Genomic DNA, 18891 nt, shown 5'->3' with positions numbered 1-18891 from the left:
TCTAGTAAATATCACTGAGACATGCATCTTTTAGGTGGAATTGGAAAGTAAAAATAGTTTTCAATACAAAACAAACCAAACCAGAATTTTCATTCTGAGTTTTAAGTTTCCAGTGCATTCAAAACAAATCAACTTGTACCTCTTCTATCTTCTTCTGCATGATCTTCCATTGACTTTCCCATTCCTTTCTTTCATTGTCAAACTGGTCCAGTAATTCCATCTTTTCCTTGCGCCAGTTAGTCTCTGTGTTCTCCCACTGCTTATGTAGGTCCATGGCAACCGTGTGAGTGTTCGTGAAGGGGTGTTCCTGCCCGTCTCTGCCTTCTCTTAACTGTTTCTTGGAAGCTTGGAGTTGTTTTATTTGAAGCAGTCTCACTTGCCTTTAAAATAAAGCCTAATATAAACATAACAAGAGAGAGTTCCAAATCCATGTGCTTTCTGGAAACATTTTATCAGTTTGTCAAGAGCCATTGACATAAACAAACTTTAGGAAAATTGGACTCAAAAGAAGAGATGACAAAAATATCTGCCTAAGGAGAAACTAACACAGTCAAAGAAAAAAGTATCATCCAAACTTTTTTTCTTCCCCTTTCTGAGACCAGACAGTAACATTACAGTGGATAGAATGGTTAAATGCATGTGTGAGATATAAGTATTCCTTTAACTAACCACCTAATCTAAACATAGAATTTTTCACGAATATCTAAGAGTGGAAGTATGAAATTCAACTGTGTGGTCACATCTACACAACTGTGGTAGATTCTGCTGCAATAGAATTACTCCTTCTGTTCTGATGCAACCAGATTATACATTTCTGTGACTTAAAGTCCTGAGATGGTATTGGGCTACAATCTTAATTTTACACTCAGAGTTCAAGCTTGTGGCAAACGTGATTACTGTATCAATAAGACCCCAATGTTGGTAGTAAGTCTGGGACTGATGTATCAGCAAGAAACCAAACCAAAGCATAAAAAAAATATTGTCATTATTTTATTTCATCAAGTAAAATGTAAAAGCAGCAAAATTATCCTGAAAGCCATATGTTAAAACTTATCCATGCTCTTTTTTCCTTCTAATAGACTATATATCAGAACCTATGTTCTGATACTGAATACAGAGAAATGAAAAAAATGTTTTCATCAGTTTGCAGGAAAATTCTTGATCATATTAAGGAGTGACTGAAATAAGTAGATTTCTAGCATTTAGGGCATGTGTATTCAGGATCTGAAGATGAACTTTAAAATACCTGATTGGTAACTCTGTTATAAACCACCTAAAATTTCTGAGATTTAGTTTATTTATATTAAAATGGGGGATATCCACAGGGTTATTACGAAGATTAAATGACATATGGACTGCAAATTGGTTTGAGAAATATAAAATTTCCCCTATTTTTTGCTTTAAAAAATCTTGTGCTGACTTCCACTGAGAATATTTTTATTACTAAAGTCAGATACATTTTTTAATGGGTAGAAAAGCACATTTAAAATGTTTGAATCTCCTTCTAAGATAATCACGCCTATAAGAAGTCTTAACTCTTCAGCTTTTAAAAAGCTAAAGAGTTGGCCAAAAAAAAGCTAATTTGGCCATGACCAAAATGCCTTAACTTACCAGGTGGCAGCTGATGCTAATTTTGAGCAAAGTTCTCGAGACTCAGTAGCTGCCTGGGTGCTGGCATTGTCTAATGAAGCCCACATAACCAGGAAGCAAGCCCCATTCTGCAGTCATAGAAGACGGCTGCATATTTTATATCCCAAATATAAGATAAACATTGAAGACATTCGATTTCTGTCAGACTGCTCTGAACATGCATATCCAAGTAGTAAACTGTTCCAAACATGTATTTTTGAGCTGCAATCTATTAATGAGTTATAATAGACTAATAAGGATTTTAAAATGTCAGTGCTATATGCAGGGCTCCACCCTCAAAAACACCCTAATAATATTGGGATCTATATAGTTACTCTTCTCTCAAAAATTTTGCTACAGATACTTTGATCATTCTTACCTATTTCTTTGGCACTCACAAAACTATGACTAATTCAGCCAAGAAAAACAAGTAATTTCAGATTTAGCCATTAAAAACACTATCACGTCTCATTTTATCCACTCAGCCATGCCCTTTTTCTAATCTCACTTTCCATCCTCTCTGTCATCCTTCCTTCCTTTTGCTACCCTCCAATCCTGTGAGACAGTGACCACAAGTACCTGCCACAGCAAATGCAAGTTGCCCCAAAATAAATCTGTCGATGGAGACATAACAAAATAAAGATAGTAAAGAATGTACAGAATTTTGTGTTTTGGTGAATCTGTTATTGATCTTGATTACCTATTAATTTCTAGGTTCATCTAATAACTATTCGCAGGAAATGCAGACAGTGCTAATTTTCAGAGACTGCAGACTGCTTTAAACTATATGTAATTAACTGTGAGCTGAAACTATCTTGCTGACTAGCAGGTATTTAACATTGAAACTTCTTAGGAAGAGTGAAGTGGTTTAAGACATCAAGAGGTAGTTGCAGATTTAACCAAGGGTGTTACAGAAAGAGAGCAGACTAATTTCAAGCTACCTGGAGAAGAGGTCCTATGATACTCCATGTTTCATTCCGTCTTTAAACACTGTAAATGTTCAGAAATCATCATGAAGTTTCTCCTACAATTATGTAGCAAATGGCTTCAATTTTTCTTTTTATTTCTAACTCTTCTTGAACCGCTTCCAGGTCAGGGTGAAAGGGCACCAGACCCCTTTCTTTTTTACCTACCTGAAGAAGATCATCCAGGAAAACCCTCAATCAGGCTTGCTCCTGGTAGCAGGACTATACATGAACCCAGGTAATGTTCCCGAAGCAGACAGAATCCTGCACTTAATTGCAAAGAGCCAAATTCATCACTTAATACGGAGAAGGGCCAATCTACAGAGCTTCCCCTTTCCAGGACCAGAGCAATATCTAGTGCCTTAAAATGTAATGGTTATGGATAAAAAACAAGCCTTGGAAAGAAAATTCCTGTAGGGCAATATCTGTGCCAATTTCTGTGGGAGGGTTTATTTCCCCTTCCTAGTATTTATGTCTTGTCATAAATGTCAAATGTAATACGGCTGACTATACCGCTTTCTCCTCTAAAAATAAAGTGGGGTCCATAGAGTTTTGGGAGAATTAAATGTGCATGAAAGAGAATGCATAATCAAAGTGACTAACACTGTTTTGGATCATAATGGACGCTCAATAAATGCCTGTTTCTTGGTTTCTTCCTTCTGTCCTTGTCTCCCTCCCGTTTTGTGTTCCCCCTACCCGCCTTCCTTTTATTTATCTTCCTCTAGAATAAAACTGATTTTGATTTTGATTTAATTAGAAAATTCATAGAAGCAAGTGTAATTGTGTGAACTCATATTTTTAACAGTTTTCCTTTGCCCTCAGTATTTTTCAAGTATTTTAAGAATACAAGGCAGGTTAAATATTTAGGAAATTTTTTTATTGTTAGCAAAAATTTGAATAGACAAATCTTATATGAAACTGCTTTTGTTATAATTCTCCCTAAATGTTAAAAAAAATCCAACTAATAGAGCAATTTTGTAGGGACATAACGTTCTGTAATGAAAAGTTATGGGGTAAAATGGCTCAGCCGATTCAAAAACTCAATTTCAGTGCTTTCTGCTGAGGCAAATATAAAAGTTCTCTTTGTTCCTAGTTGTCACTTGTTTTCGCCCACAGATATTGGTATCTCTGTGGGAGATAAGGAAGAATTTCTGCGATCTGCACCCTTCACTCTCCATTTCATTTCACTCCCTCCAGAATTTCATTCAGAATAAAATTTGATTAGAGCAAATGTAGAAGGACAGAGGGAGCTGCACTACTTAGTCATGCACACGTTCTTCCCCCAACAACTCTAAGCAAGCATTACATAATCCATTTTAACCTACTTCCCCCTCCCCAAGGCCGGAAGCCAGAATTGTGGAAGGGTTGTGAGTGGGTTGCATAAGTATGGTGATGGGAGGAAAATAGGTCTGCTAACCTTCCGGCCCTACTAGGAAGCAAAATTTAAGAGTAACACAGCAGTTTCACAAAAAATCATTTCTATTTCCCATGTTAGCCTCAAGTAGGTCATGGTAACACTTCTTCGTCTGAGGGGTGCTCCCTTCTTACTACACCTTGGTTGTTACCATTGCAACCTTCATCTCCCCTATTGAAAACTGGACTTTAGCCAAACAAATGAAACAGCGTTAGGGGAGTTGACTCGATTGCAACTTCTCTCTTCTGAGAGTTTTGTTCAGAGTGTTTGTTTCTTGCTCTCTGATTTCCTTTTGATAAACATACTGCTTTTCATATAATTGAAAAATTTTCATTTGTAGGAGGTTACCTATTCCAATAGGAATGCCACACACAGTAGGTACTGTCAATCTTACAATTTCTAGAACCATCATTTGCCTTGGAGATGCTTTGCTTCCTCTTAACTTTGAAGAATTAGGAATTCCCACATCTATAACCATCAAAGTTATGCACCATTTGCCTCCAAGATTCTCTAGCCCTTTCTCTAGGCTATCATGAATCACTTGCATCATTTCAACTGATTATAAGACCTTATTCCTCCCCTACTGTTCACTGGTGAATGCATTTTTCCAAAGAAAACTATGACTTGATTTTGTTACAAAGCAAAAGGGAATTTTAAAAAATTGCTATTTCTTGCTATTTCAGCATCGTTCCTCATGTTCCAATAGGGTCAAAGGGATACTACCACGTGCAATTCTGAAGAAATCAATTTTGCCTTTTCATTTTATTATCTTCTCCTTGTTTTCTCTCCAGTTATATATTCAAACTAGAAAATATCCAACATACAGGAGCACTGATTTTACTTCTCTTAGCTCATAAAAGCTTTGAAAGACGCATTTGGCTTGGATAAACAAACACCTAAACTTAACCAGCTTAAACAGTAGAAGCTGTAGTGGTAAGGTTCCCTCCTAATTGCAGATTAACCCATTATGAATGGCATGCACTTCAACTCAAATCACAGAAACACTTATCATGCAGTGAGCAAACCATCATCTTGGATGAAATTTCACTGATTTATTTTTCACTGCAATTTTCAAATACCAGCAATTTCAATGGTTGTGAACTTTACTCTGCAAATGTTAAAAAGTCTTCATCCTAATGAAAATAGTGTTCTAAAAAATAAATTTAGTGAAATCTTATGGTAGGGAAAGTGGTGTTCAAAGTACTGAGAAGCAGTGTTTCAAAAACACAGTCTCAGAGAGCAGATGGTACCATCAGTCCGGAGTCAGGAAATCCACTCACAGCAGCTGGACCTTCTCTTCCCTGGGAGTCAGTAAAATCCGTTACGCACCCTGCCCCACTGTTTTTAAGCCAAGGCACAGACACTGAATCAGGCAGATGTTGAAATCACCCTCCACTTAAACAGTATCTACAGTTTCAAATATGTCAAGAGCGGCCCCTCTATGTTTTACCACAATTAGTCACTTGCTTTCAAACTGCCAGAAAGAAACATACCTTTTTGCTCTGGGGAGAAATCCTATGGATGTCCGACCACTGGTCAATCTAGCAATGGGAAGACAGCCGGTTGTTTTAAAGAGAAAAGTCTCAGCACGGTGAATCTTGCTTCTTTGCACAAAATGGGAATGCAAAATAAGTCCAACCATTCAACAGAGAGATACTGACAAGTCCCTTTGAAACCTCCACCATTTCACAAATCAAAAAGCTGCTCCGCTCATGTCACAGCAGCAGCTGAGGCTAGTGTGATGTCAGTTTCTCGGAGGCGGCCTTCAAGCTATCTCTTCCAACCAGAGCTCTGTAACTTTAGAGCAGCTCCCACTCTGGGTAAACAACTCCAGGTCCAGGACATTTTTAACTTTTATAAGGGAGCCCAGTATTTCCAAACTTGCCAAAAGAGCTGGTGTTAATATCACACAATGACAATGGCCAATTTTACATTCCATTTATTTGGAAAAGTTAACTCCTTTTTTACAGCCAAGAATCATCTCTTTGCCTACCTCTCTCCCCTTTTCAAAATGTACTTTTTGGTGCCTTTGGAAGTTGGTGTCTGGATGTGGCAGAACAATATGTGCAGAAATTTTATGTATATAATCTCAAAAGATTTGTGAAAAGGTATCAAACTTCTGTCTTGAAATAAAGTAGAAATGGCATATATGAAGACCAGCCTTCTAGTTCTTTGTGATCCTATGGCAGCTTGCTGCTTATATCTATAGTGATGGTGATGTCTTTCTGCTAGAGGAAATCAGAGCCCATGGGAAAGGATGATACTTATTGTGGTAAGGAAAAAACCAATGAGATACCCATGTACTTGTTTTCAATGAAGGTGTGCTGCAGCCTAATTCAGCAAATAAGCTACATAAAAGTTTAAATAATAAGGGCTTATCCTCAAGTCTAAAGTCTGTGTGGTCATTAAAGCATTACATAATCCCTCTCACATTATTTTTGCCTGCTTCCAGATTCCAGATAAATATTTCATGGGGAGTTAAAAAGTTTACTAAGAATAACCTACTCATAGTAGGACTTTAGTACATGTAGGACAATTGAATGAAATCGTACTCTGTGTTTTGAAAGCCTGGCATCAAAATCTCAAAAGCCAAAAAAAAAAAAAAAAAAGCAACTCACCCCCTCCGCCCCCTAATCTCAAAAGCAATAACAACAACAATAATAATTAGAGTAATAATAGTGATGACTCATGGAGAGACTGCTCTCTGCAAGGCTCTGTGCTAAGTACTTCTAATATCTAATGTATCTTTATCTTAGCTCACTCTCACAGAAAATGTGTCTGTAGATATTAACCCAAGTTTACTGATAAAACCAAGGTTCAAAGAGGCAGAGTATCTTGCCAAAATTCACAGGAACTTGACCACGCAGAGAAGTAGGTCTTGGAACCGGTTTCTCTAACTGAAGACCCTGGAATTTTGTCACAGAGATATTGGTTTCAAATTACTGCCACTACTTATCTGTGTGAACTTCGAGTTTGTTACTTCTGTAAGGGGATAATTATATTTACTTTGTAAGGATGTTGTACGAGTATGAGGGGGTACTTACAGTGCCAGGCACTTAAGAAATGTTAGTTCATTCTGCCTTTGCCCTTATCAGGACACTCCGGACCTCTCTTCCACTCCAGACCTCTTAATTTCCACGTGTCATTGGTAAATCAAATTGAGACTGTTTTCTACACCCTATCAGAACTTCAGATAATCTGTAGCTAATTGCAGTAGGAATTATGTTGTGCTATCCTCTATATTATCCCTCAATAGCACCTGTTTCAATGCCCTTTTTCATGGATGTCCCAGTAATTGTTTATTGCAGGTGCTTCATCTGCTTCTTGTCATGGTAAACTTGACCTTAAATTATATCAAACATAGAATAAAAAACTAGGGACAAAAAACTTTGACAGAATTTCACCCAAGTCTACCATTAATTGTAGTACTTACCAACCCTTTCTGTTGAATAATTTTTTATGTATATTAGCTAAAATTTCCATGCTATATTTCATACCCCAGAGAAATAAAGCAATGCAATTAGATGACAGCATACAAAGGCAATAAATACTCAGCTCAGGTATTTCTGAACCTTTCCACTAAAAACTTCTAAGAAAGCTTTGTTTTAAGAAAAGTTCCTGCTGTTATGTACATAAAACGAATGGATTTTGAAAACAGATGCTGGTATACCCAGCCCTATAGTGATATTCAGACATCTTGAAGCGCCTGACATTTTCAAGCAGGTGTCAAATGGCTGAAAACCTTATGGAAAAAAATGCAATTTGTTGCACAATCCAGGTCACTTTTAATCCATTTAAATATTTAAACCTTCAAATATGAAAGTGACTTAAATTATTGCTCTATATATTAGAGAGAATTTGGAAGAATCATTCATATCTGATGTCATACTAATCCTATTTCAGTGTATAACAAATATGTAAAGAAATGCATGTAACAATTCTTAATGTAAAGTAAATGTAGAAACATGAGCTGCTATCAAGAAACAAAAAAAGAAAATCTTGGAAAGGGTTTGAAAAGATCTATATAAATGATGCTATCAAGCCACAAACTAAAACATTTTGGAAAGGGGGAAAGAGCAATGAGTGCATAAATGTCACTAGCAGGTGTTTCCAGACTTACAGAATTTTAGAGCCAGAAAGAACCCCTGAAATCATCTAGCCAAGCTTCTCATTTTACAGCTGAGGAAAGAGGCCCTGATGTTAAGCCATTTGCTCAAGGTCACAAAGGCACTAACTAGCAATGCCAGGAATAGAATCCAGGTCTTCTAATTCCTGAAGGAGTGCCTTAAAGTTTAAAATTCCAAGGGGCTCAAGGAAGGGAATAGAACCCAGGGATAAGAGTTTGGAGCGTGAGACATTTATTTCTGGCTTTATCAAATCTTAAATTCAGTTCTCTTCTAAGTCCCAAATGAGGGAGCTAATACTTCATCTTCCAAGTATAACATAGGAGTCATATAACAAGAGTATTTATCTTCATGGCTATTTATTTAAAGAGGTTTGTATCCTTCAATAATGTAAATCCTCAGTCAGAATACGAAGACAAAAGAATTTTAACTTAGTGATGGAAGAAAATCTAGGAATAAATGCACCAACTTTGCCTTTAGTATACCACTGCACATTTAATTTACAGTTTTCTGTCTGAAGGATGATCTTGAAGCACCACGAAGCAGTTACTTATTTAATCTCTTTATACTGGGTGGCTTCTGATTTCTTGCTTGTATAGTTTTTCAGCCCCTTCTTCTTTTACTCTTTAAACATATTTACCAGTTAAAGGAGTATCGTATTTCTATTTTCATTATAAACAATATGGAAAAAATTGGAAAAGAGGTGACTTTGAAAAACTGAACTCATTCTTATAGCATATTATAATTTAGAAGCTAGGGGACTTCGCTGGTGGCGCAGTGGTTAAGAATCGCCTGCCACTGCAGGGGACACGGGTTTGATCCCTGGTCCGGGAAGATCCCACATGCCGCGGAGCAACTAAGCCCGTGTGCCACAACTACTGAGCCTGCGCTCTAGAGCCCGCGAGCCACAACTACTGAGCCTGCACACAACTACTGAAGCCTGCGCGTTCTGCGGCCCGTGCTCCGCAACGAGAAGCCACTGCAGAGAAGCCCGCGCACCGCAACAAAGAGTAGCCCCTGCTCGCTGCAACTAGAGAAAGCCCGTGCAGCAACGAAGACCCAACACAGCCAAAAAAAAGAAGCTATTACATGTGGCATTTAAAATAATCCTTCCTTCTAGAATAATGTCTGCCCTTTACACTTTTCAAAGAGCTTTACGATACATCTCAGTTGTTTAGCAGAACTCTCTTGAGCATTAAACGATCTTCCATTCTTAGGGAGAGGTCTTGGGCATTCCAATTAACATTCCACTTAACAAATATTTGTGAGCACCCGCTCTGGGCCAGGTGTAGTGTTAGATCCTGAGGACTGGAAGAAAAAGACAAATCTTTGTCCTCAACAAGTTCCATCAACTCTGAAGATCCCTGAAATGTGACCTGCAGCATGACTGTCCACTTCCTGAGTATTCCTTGAAATAAATTTATAAACAAATGCGGAGTGCTTCTCCTGGTAGTCTCCATAGCGTTGCACCAAGGGGACCACAGTTCTGTGTTGTGTTACTCTCAGGCCTTGCTGCACACTGCAATCACTCAAAGAATTATTTAAAAGTTCCTAAAGCTGGGGCTTCCCTGGTGGCGCAGTGGTTGAGAATCTGCCTGCCAATGCGGGGGACACGGGTTCGAGCCCTGGTCTGGGAAGATCCCACATGCCGCGGAGCAACTAGGCCCGTGAGCCACAGCTACTGAGCCTGCGCGTCTGGAGCTTGTGCTCTGCAACGGGAGAGGCCGCGACAGTGAGAGGCCCGCGCACCGCGATGAAGAGTGGCCCCCGCTTGCCGCAACTAGAGAAAGCCCTTGCACAGAAACCCAACTTGCACAGAAGACCCAACACAGCCAAAAATAAATAAATAACTATTTAAAAAAAAAAAAGTTCCTAAAGCTGAAACTTTCTGAACTAGACCATCCAGTGGTGAGGCCCAGTTTTCTTAATTTTTATAAAGTTCTACAGCTGAGTCTGTCAAATTTGGTCCTGTGTTATTTGAGTCCTAGAATGACAGAGTTCGGCCTCTGTGTTAGTAAAAGAAATATGTTTACACTTATTAGAATCTGTTTTAGATTATAAAATTAAGAGAGTCACACAAAAAGTATTTATTATCCATGGAAGTTACATGCTTAGGTTGTTGTGTTTCAGCTAATGTGCTGTTTTCCCACTGCTGGATGTTTTTCCCTAGAATCATGGGATGCTGGCTGTCTCTTCTATTCTGAGGGATGGTGACATGTCAACAGATTTTTTAGCCAAGCAAATCTGTCATGGGGCTTATGTACAGGCATTTCCAGATGACAGAAATATTCAAAAGAAACAGTTTCAAACTATCTGTTTTATTTTATTTTTTAAAGTACTGGTCTATAGTTTGAAGAAACAAAACAATAAAACATTTTAAAAACGTGAGCTATTTAAGACTAGAGACAGATCTTCCCTACGGTTTTCAAATTTGTTTTTAGCATCTCACTATATTATTTCCAGATTCTTTACTTGGGAGATGTTGATAATGATGACAACAAAAGCTAAGTAATATAGGAACCATTCCAGGGCTACCTCTCATTTCATTCCAGAAAAGGGCCTTGGGAATGCCTGTCCACCACAAGAGGGCCACCCTGAGTCACTTCTGTTAGGAAGTTCTAGCAGGAAAGCAGGGCTAAGAGAGGCCATTTAGGGAGTATAATTTGAAGGACAAAGAAACTGATCTGTATTCTCCCCGTCCTGCCCCATCCCAGGGTGTTGCTACCCCACCTATATCTTCTACCAGAAATGTTAGATTTATCACCTTCAGGAGACAGCGTTATATTTTTAGTAACTGTCTAATCAAATGCCATTGACAAAGGAAGCGATTACTGGCTAGTCACAACTTTGCTCAGAAAAGGAGAGCTGCTACTCCCAATTAAAAGAACAAGAGAAATCCCCTGAAAGAACAAGCAATGAAACAGATCTCTCCAGACTACTAGACCCCTAGTTCAAAAAGGAGGTAATAAAAATGCTAAAGGAGTAAGAAAGATGATTGATAGAAGTGCAGAGCACTGTAACAAGGAACTAGAAACTCTAAAGAGGAACCAATTGAAGTTTAGATAACTCAATTGCTGTGATTACAAACCCATCTAAAAGAAAAAAAGGAACAGCTAACACACAAAAGGGCTGGAAGGAACAGTCAATATAGGTAAGCTTTGATCAGAGCCCGGGGAAAGTAGTCTTTTTCATTCGTGGGCCCTGGAGCAGGGAGAGAGACGGAAGATCAAAAAGAGGAACTGTATGAGTGGTGCTAGATTTTGAGGGGCTAATGTGAGAGGTCTTGGTGCCCAGGTGCAAAGAAATGTGGCATCATGATGTGAGAAGGCTACGGTAAAGGATCTGGAGATGAGGGTCCAGGAAGGGAGGCCCACATCCACACTTCAGTGTAGTCTTGGGTCCACTCCAATCAGAGGACTTCTGCAGAGACAGCTGGACCCACTCTCTACACCAAGATCTCTTAGTTAAGCCCACAGAGACTCTAACAATGCCTTGACGCCTATGCTTGGCCCTTACACTATATTCTTTTGTTGTCGTTGCCACTGAAATATTTTGCACAGTAAGATTCCTTCATTCTTTCTTTTCCAATTATTTTGCATCTACCCTACTATTTTTAATCCATCTACTTTCCACAAATATGAGTACTTCAAACAAATAGCTACTTGGGAATAAATCACATTCCCTCGAAAGTGACAAGTGTGACCAGAGGCATGAGTTTCACTTCCTGGAGAGCTTTCTCACTCCAAGATTTGAAGGTCCATTGCTGGGGGATCCTCATTTTCCTTCAACTACCTCCTCCGGCTGCTTTCCTGGGGCTTTTTCCACTACATGGAGTCTCAGCAGGTAGAATAATGCTAAGACCTTCCATACGGTGGTTCTGGTGCCTCTGCAGATACACATTTCCTTTCAGGTAAAGGAGCTCAGGTTCCAAAATCCAGAATAAATTAATTTTGCTGACTCATTATGTTAACCACCATCCCCTCACCCCTTCAAAGTTCTCAACGACTGATCTAGGCTGACACATAGGATGTCTATTTAAATAGTCTAAGTCTGTTTTATCTGTCCAGGAGTTAATAATACAGAGGGAATGACAAAGGGAATGGATTGTACAAAAATTGCACATGTTCATGAAAAAGAAAGGGAATTACAAACTAGATGCCAAACTGAGTTTTCTGACATTAACAAATAAAAGACACTATAAGGTATTTTTTTTAAAAAGCTCTTAAATTCTCTTTCCTTACTAAGCCATTTGAGGCAAGTGGACAAACTGATGAGCTTCTCTCTGCCCCTCAGACTCTTTAAATTTTCAAACACATTGGTTAAGGCAGGAACTTTCAACATGAACTCAAAGAGCTGACTTGCTGCCTTCACAGGTACATTATGTTGAACAATCTCAGAAAGGAACAAATGTTTGTCAGCCTTCGATGATCACTTATGCCTCTTGCTTGTTAACACAGATTTTATAAGCAGCTCAACTCAAAACACTCAGAAGAGACTACAGAAAATAAACATGTAAAGCACACTTTTTCAGAATCAATGATTTCCAGAGTTCCATCTTTGGAGTCGGCAGTATAACAAAGCTCCTGAAATAGTCGTATCATTCCTGAATACTTCAGGGTCCCTTCCCATTTTGTGAAATGAGTAACTCTTCTAAACGTTTCTGAAAGGCTCTAGTTTTTCAATTAGTGCAATCCTCCAACATACTGTTTATTTAATATCTATCTTGGTACAAGATAAAACTTTTAAATTATTTACCTAATCTGCCTAAAAATGTTCTGATAATTTAAAAGAAAAAGAATCAAAACAAAAGCAAAATATTATGAACTGAACTTGAAATACCCTAAACAGAAATTTTGGTTTAGACAACATACAAAGAAGCATTCTCATCCACAAGTCCAAACAGTTACATGAATATTTTTTGAAAGGCTGAAAAACTGCTAACCACCACTGATTATATGCTCTTATAGTAAATTTTATGAATTTATAAAATCTTACAATTTTATTTTCAGATGTTGGATTTTCATGGTATTTGATTTAGCTGTAGGAAAACTCAGATAACTATGAACTAAAAAAACCTTTTATAACTGTAACAATGAAATTGAATAATCAAGAAATGTCAATACATTTAAGCTTAGTAAACATAACCATCTGAGTCATAAGATAAGACGAGGTTCTTTGAGACATCACAGCCTGGTTTGACAGTGGGAAGTGTAAGGTGGAGATTTTTCCTTCTTTTTAACAGGCAAGTGTTGCCTTTGCTGCTCCTATTCTCTGATCAAGCGAGATTATAACAGCACTCTACTTGAAAGTGGTTCCTAAAAGTGCTGTCAACTTTTCCCACTATCTGATATTATCCTCTACCACTTTCTCTTCAATCCTTATATTGAATTAGGGCATCTCACCCAAAGCATGACTCTACCAGAGGAAAGTGGGCTGTGGTTCTATGAGAATATAGCCACCAACACCGCATGAATATTTAGAGTTAAGGCTTAGCTACCAAATTGACATTCCAAACTTCATTGGCAGCTGATGAAATAACCGTATCCCACTCTACCACACAGATTGAAATGAAGGCTGGAGAATGCAAGCCAATACACATTCCAGGCTGAGCACGGATTTTTCCCTTGTTTTATGAGTTTGAGCCTGTTCTGCTTAAAAGTAGCCAATTGAATTCTTTTTTTTCTTAAATCTAGGCCAAATTACCAAAGACACTCCTTCCTACACCCAAGAATGTGCACACAAAGGAATTTTTTGTTTGTTTGAACTTATTTTCAGCGTGATGTTTAAATAGCACAGATACAAAGGTGCAAACATGAGAAGATTCCTTGGCTCAATAATTGGAGGATTTTGTTTTCTTCACGAACAAAGAAGCCTGGGTGTTCCTCTTTTAGGGCTAGCTTTATACAACAAAGACAATGCAAGGAACAGGATCAAAGGGGAGGGGAAGGAGATACTGGGGACTCTCTTTCTGAGGTCTTGGGTGCCATCTTTGTTAACTTTTCTTCCCATGACTATGCCCTGTGGTGTAAGGGAGAGATGCACCCTAGATCCTTGGTGCTCATAGAACAGCCTGAAGTTCCAGGGAGAAGAAGGCAAGGGACAAGGTCACCTTGTGCCTGCTGGCAGTTTGCTGAGACCACCTTCCAACTACCGGCCCCCAGCAGTCCCCTAAGATAGATGCAGGTCTGAATTCTCTGACACTAGGTGCATTTCCTATTGCACACCACAGTGTGTAGAGGTGTGTGCATACACACAGGCACAAACTGAGAAGCCGGCTATGCAGTGGGTAGAGCACAGTTGGAAAGAGCCTCCAAGTCTGTCCTGTTTCCCCTCATCATTATCTTACTGCGGTTGCATATATCAAGAGCCTGGATGGAGTTCAAAATTGTCATGAAATTCTTCTATAAAGTCAATGCCTTAGGAAGCCATAGGTAAGATTAATACCCTTGCTGCCAGGATGACTTTAATTCCTCACAAGAGATCTGAGGGCAAGGCTGGTGTTTTGGTTACCCCAGCCATCCCTTGGTTAGCATCTCCTTTCTTGTTCAGGTCACAAGATATTGTTGAGGTATATGTACCACCCCTGCATTGATTTATGGTATTATTCCAACCAAGAATGCCTAGGGGTTTTATTGTGTTCTCTTAGGGAAATCTAACATGCTCTCAGGTACGCAATGAACAATAAGTTGCAACCACAAACCTTTTTTTGCACTTCAATAAGAGTACATGTCAGAGTTAGCTGTTTACATGTCTGTCCTGGTCAATCAATTAAAAGCTGTGAAAAAGTAGAAACTGAACCTCAATTTCCTCTATACCTAACATAGGGACACTTCAAAATGTTTGTTAAGTAGACAAAGGATCCATGCTCTATCTTTTTGCTCCATTCTCACATCTCTTTGTGTATGCTTTCTCATCTGGGTTTGAAGGGTAGACTCAGTTGGCATCCATCATTCTTGCTGGGACACCATATCCTCTCTGTGGATCACATGGGGAAGCTTTGTGGCAGAGATGACTGTATAATGACAAAGTGGTGGTTTGTTAGGGTGTGTGTGTGTGAGATCATCTTGAGGCTTTAATTCAGCATTCACATGTGTCTGTATCTCCAAGTGTGTGTGTGACCCTGCACACACACAATATTGACCTCAGTTCTCCTTTCTGTCATATATTATTCCTATTTGTCTTCTCTGATATTGTTTGCTTTAAACACCTGAATGAATGAAAGGGGAGTTTTCTAACACTATCATCAGTGTGGAAAGAGAACTGCTTTGTCATTAGAGGACTTGTGGCAAAGGCCGTATGACAAAGGTGGAAATGCCCTAGAGAGGATACAGATATCCACTGAATGCCTGGAACTTTAAGGTCTACTAAAACCTAGACAACTGATGATTCTATACAGCTATTATCACATGGTTTACTATAACCTTGGTATAAGCTGTATCTACATATTTTTGATAATTCAAACATCTGAAGAATTGGTTCTTGGGAGTTTAAAAAATTATATATATAAATGCCTGGGCTCACACATTCAGTTTCAATTAGTGTGAAGTAGGGTCTCAACTCTAAAAGCATGCCAGGAATTCTGATGCGTGGCTAAGGTTGAAAACCACTGATCTAGATATTTAGTTCTTGATTCTCCTTGTGGTAAAGAAAGTTTCAATTCTAAAGCCAGTTTCTTAAAGCCACACAGGGTACTGAATATCCACGATCCTTCTGAGGTGAACAAGCGCACTGCATGCCCTGCTTCCCCACAGGGATAATGTTAGGAATCTGGGCCGGACAGTTATTTGAAATTCTGACCCCTTTCCTCTAAATGCCAATGAGCTTCCAGTCATTGTGACTGGAACCGGCAACACCTCCATAAGCTACCAAATGCTCCATAGGTAGCTGAGAGTCATTGCTTAGCTGGCTGTATCTGGCTCCCAAGGCAATAAATATTTCAGATAAATTTCAGCCTCAAACATTTACCTTCAGTTCCACTTCCATTGCCAAAATGGTTCCTCTGAGATGGTGGTCTAGGGGTTGACCAAGGATCTAACAGACAAATTTTGATTTTTAAAGTGGTTGCTTTTCCTGAGATGAAAATTTTTTTAAAGTAACACTTGAATAATTAAGTATAGCATTTATGTTATTTCATTTGTTCTTGTCATGAAGTTCTATCTAGCCATTTGAATCGCTAAGACAAAAAGCCGCAAGTATGTAGTGACAGATTCGAACTGCTGGTCAACCACTCCTCACTCCCAGTCTCTCCTCCCCTCAAAACAAAACCAAATGAAAACCAAAATTAAATTGAAAACCATGGAGATTAAGAGCAGGTATTATAAACTAAATTTTAGACTATTATGTAGTTTTTCTTTTTATTAAATTAATACTCAAAGGGAAACTGACGTGCTGGGAGATGAGGACTCAAAAGACTCTTGCCAGTGCCAAATGTTGTATTAGAGCAAAGATTTTCCATATATTATTTTTTATGCTGAGGGCAAGATACTTCACTTTACTACAGATTTTCATATCCACCAACCAACATGCAAGTATCTCTACATCTGTGATGTCAACGAGTGCTAGTATTTCTGAATCTTGGTGGCAGAAGTGCAGTCCAGCTTTCCACTCTGTAAATTGCCAATGAGGTGGACAGAATAGGGCCTTTTGGGTACAGGAAACCTATCCAGGCCACCTTAGGTAGGAGGAGAAAGGGTAATGTTGAGGTTCACCAAAGTAAGTTTGTCTAGAGAGCAACTCCCACTGGAACTATGCTACTGGCTTTGGACTGTGATTTAATGAAATTCTACAGAATGACTATTCTTTTCCCTACTCAAAATATTTAATATACTGTATTTCTAGCATATTTCCTGCTCCAGAAGCAGTTCTGTGTGGTAACCTATTATAGAGAACAGGACTCCAGGCAAAAAACTTGATTAGCAATATATGGCTCCAAGTATAACAGGTAAATGCAGAAATGGTTGGTTTGGTTGGAATGGTTGAAGCTGGTCAAATCTAGTAAGATGAAGATAATTACTTTCTCAATGAACTAAGGCCTAATCCACTCTCATGCTTCCAAACACATCTTTTTAGACAGAACACCATCAGTATCACAATAAATAGTTTAGTTCCCATGATGGTCACATTTCATTTGTTCACCATAATTTTCATTGATATTTACTGGTTATCAAAATTATGTTGTTAGTCTGATGCAACCTAGCAAAAGTACTTTATAAATCTATATATTTTCTAAGATGTGACCAACTTGTGAATGTCCAGCTTTTGGATTATCATAATAGTCAAATACTGAGAAACAATTGAGAGATCTAGGCAATTTTTACAGTCATTCTTACAGTGATTTAAGAAGAGTGCAAATCAAGATGTAAAAGAAAGAAGTAAAAATTAAAATGATTTATAAAAAGAGAAGTCATACTTACTCCCTTACCTGAAACATTTAATGCTCAGGCTTCTTATTGAATTTAGTAGTGGTAAGATGTGTCTTTTTAAAGAAATAAGCAGTCTTCAGTGTTTTTATAGCATTGGTTACTACAGAAATTATACTTCTTTTACTTCTTGTCTTGAAGGGTGAACAAAACAAACAAACTGAAAATACTACAATGAATGGTAAATGATGAAAGATTTACAGTACAAAAAACAGTGTAAAAAGGAAGACAAGTTTAAATATTGTTGTGTAAGAAAGTGATGAAAATAATACAAGAATGAGAATAAGTAAAATGATAGGCTGGAACATCTGGGAAGGTAAATGCAAAGACAAAAAGAAGAATTCATTAATAATAATTTTTAAAACTTAAGTTTATATCAACTAATCTAAGCATTCATTCAACTTACGATAGAGAACCCTCCCTTATATATATTTACAAAGTCTGAAAACCTACTATTATGTACAGTACTTTCTCTCACTCTGATTTCTATCTCTTCACCCTGAGAGTATAATTGAAAAACCACATGCTCAAAGTATTCAAAAATCTGAAACTAGGAAATTAAAAACCAACTATGTGATATAATACATAGAGGGAAAAAATCTTTAACATTTCGAAATTCAACAAGTTTTATTATAAAAGTTTTTTTTTTTTTTTTAAATAGCAAAGCAAAGCAGCATGCAAGATAAATAAGCGATGGGATTGCAATTTTTCTAGTTGTGACTAACAGGCAGTTAATCTAATATCATGCTTCTGTGTATAAACTGATTTTTAAGTTTAACCCTCTTGCGTGTCTTAAAAGCCATGCATGCTGTTGTTCTTCCGTGGGGTCTCCAATGGATACAAGATACCAGCCTTGCTAGAGGAGTAGCACTGCCTGTTAAACTCTCTTCCGTGCTTAACCCTGACAAAATGCATCAGTCTTTGGCCACCATACCTGGCTAGAGCAGATCAGTCCAACTCATCGGGTGTGCCTCTACAATTAGGATGAAGGAAAAATGCTGGTTTTCCCTGTTCGGGAATAGTTATTACTATTTCTCTGAATTAGTGTTGCCTTAAAGCTAAGGTATAACACTGCTTCCCCAGTCCTGAGATTCTCCGTTATAGAGCCGACAGTGATTTTCTCTAGAAATAAAGATCATGTTACTTCGATGTGTGGCAGGTACGTCAGCGGCTCCTATTTGCTCCTCTTGGTAGGGATCCAGACACAATACCATCTCTCTTTACCTCTGGTTTCTACATTCTTTCCAGGAGTTATGCATCAATCCTGGTCATTTAGTGATTTGAAAATATTTTAAGCTTAATTTGAATCTCGGCTCGAAAACCACCGATCAGCAATTGAA

General features: G+C 38.3%; 2 protein-coding genes across 6 annotated transcripts in view; both read right to left on the bottom strand.

The window, feature by feature from the left end:
* Positions 1 to 18891, bottom strand: part of KIAA0408 (KIAA0408 ortholog) — a 35220-nt gene that overhangs the window by 15801 nt on the left and 528 nt on the right. The window contains exons 1-2 of one of the 4 annotated variants that reach the window (XM_057528110.1): positions 17554 to 17678; positions 140 to 394 (exon numbers count right to left, since the gene is read on the bottom strand). In XM_057528110.1, the coding sequence (XP_057384093.1) occupies positions 140 to 274 (135 nt within the window). In that variant the 5' untranslated portion in view covers positions 275 to 394; positions 17554 to 17678. Of the gene's footprint in view, positions 1 to 139; positions 17529 to 17553; positions 17679 to 18891 lie in introns of those variants that run through there. The other 3 variants (XM_057528109.1, XM_057528111.1, XM_007190819.3) reach the window with 3 other exon arrangements.
* Positions 17723 to 18891, bottom strand: part of SOGA3 (SOGA family member 3) — a 43104-nt gene continuing 41935 nt past the window's right edge. The window contains exon 7 of one of the 2 annotated variants that reach the window (XM_057528108.1): positions 17723 to 17859. In XM_057528108.1, coding sequence (XP_057384091.1) covers positions 17749 to 17859 — 111 coding nt within the window. In that variant the 3' untranslated portion in view covers positions 17723 to 17748. The remainder of the gene's footprint in view (positions 17860 to 18891) is intronic. The other variant, XM_007190818.3, reaches the window with a different exon arrangement.

Source organism: Balaenoptera acutorostrata, chromosome 14 (genome assembly GCF_949987535.1).
Source record: "Balaenoptera acutorostrata chromosome 14, mBalAcu1.1, whole genome shotgun sequence".
Taxonomy (NCBI): Eukaryota; Metazoa; Chordata; class Mammalia; order Artiodactyla; family Balaenopteridae; genus Balaenoptera; species Balaenoptera acutorostrata.
This window is presented reverse-complemented; position numbering and strand designations above follow the sequence as displayed.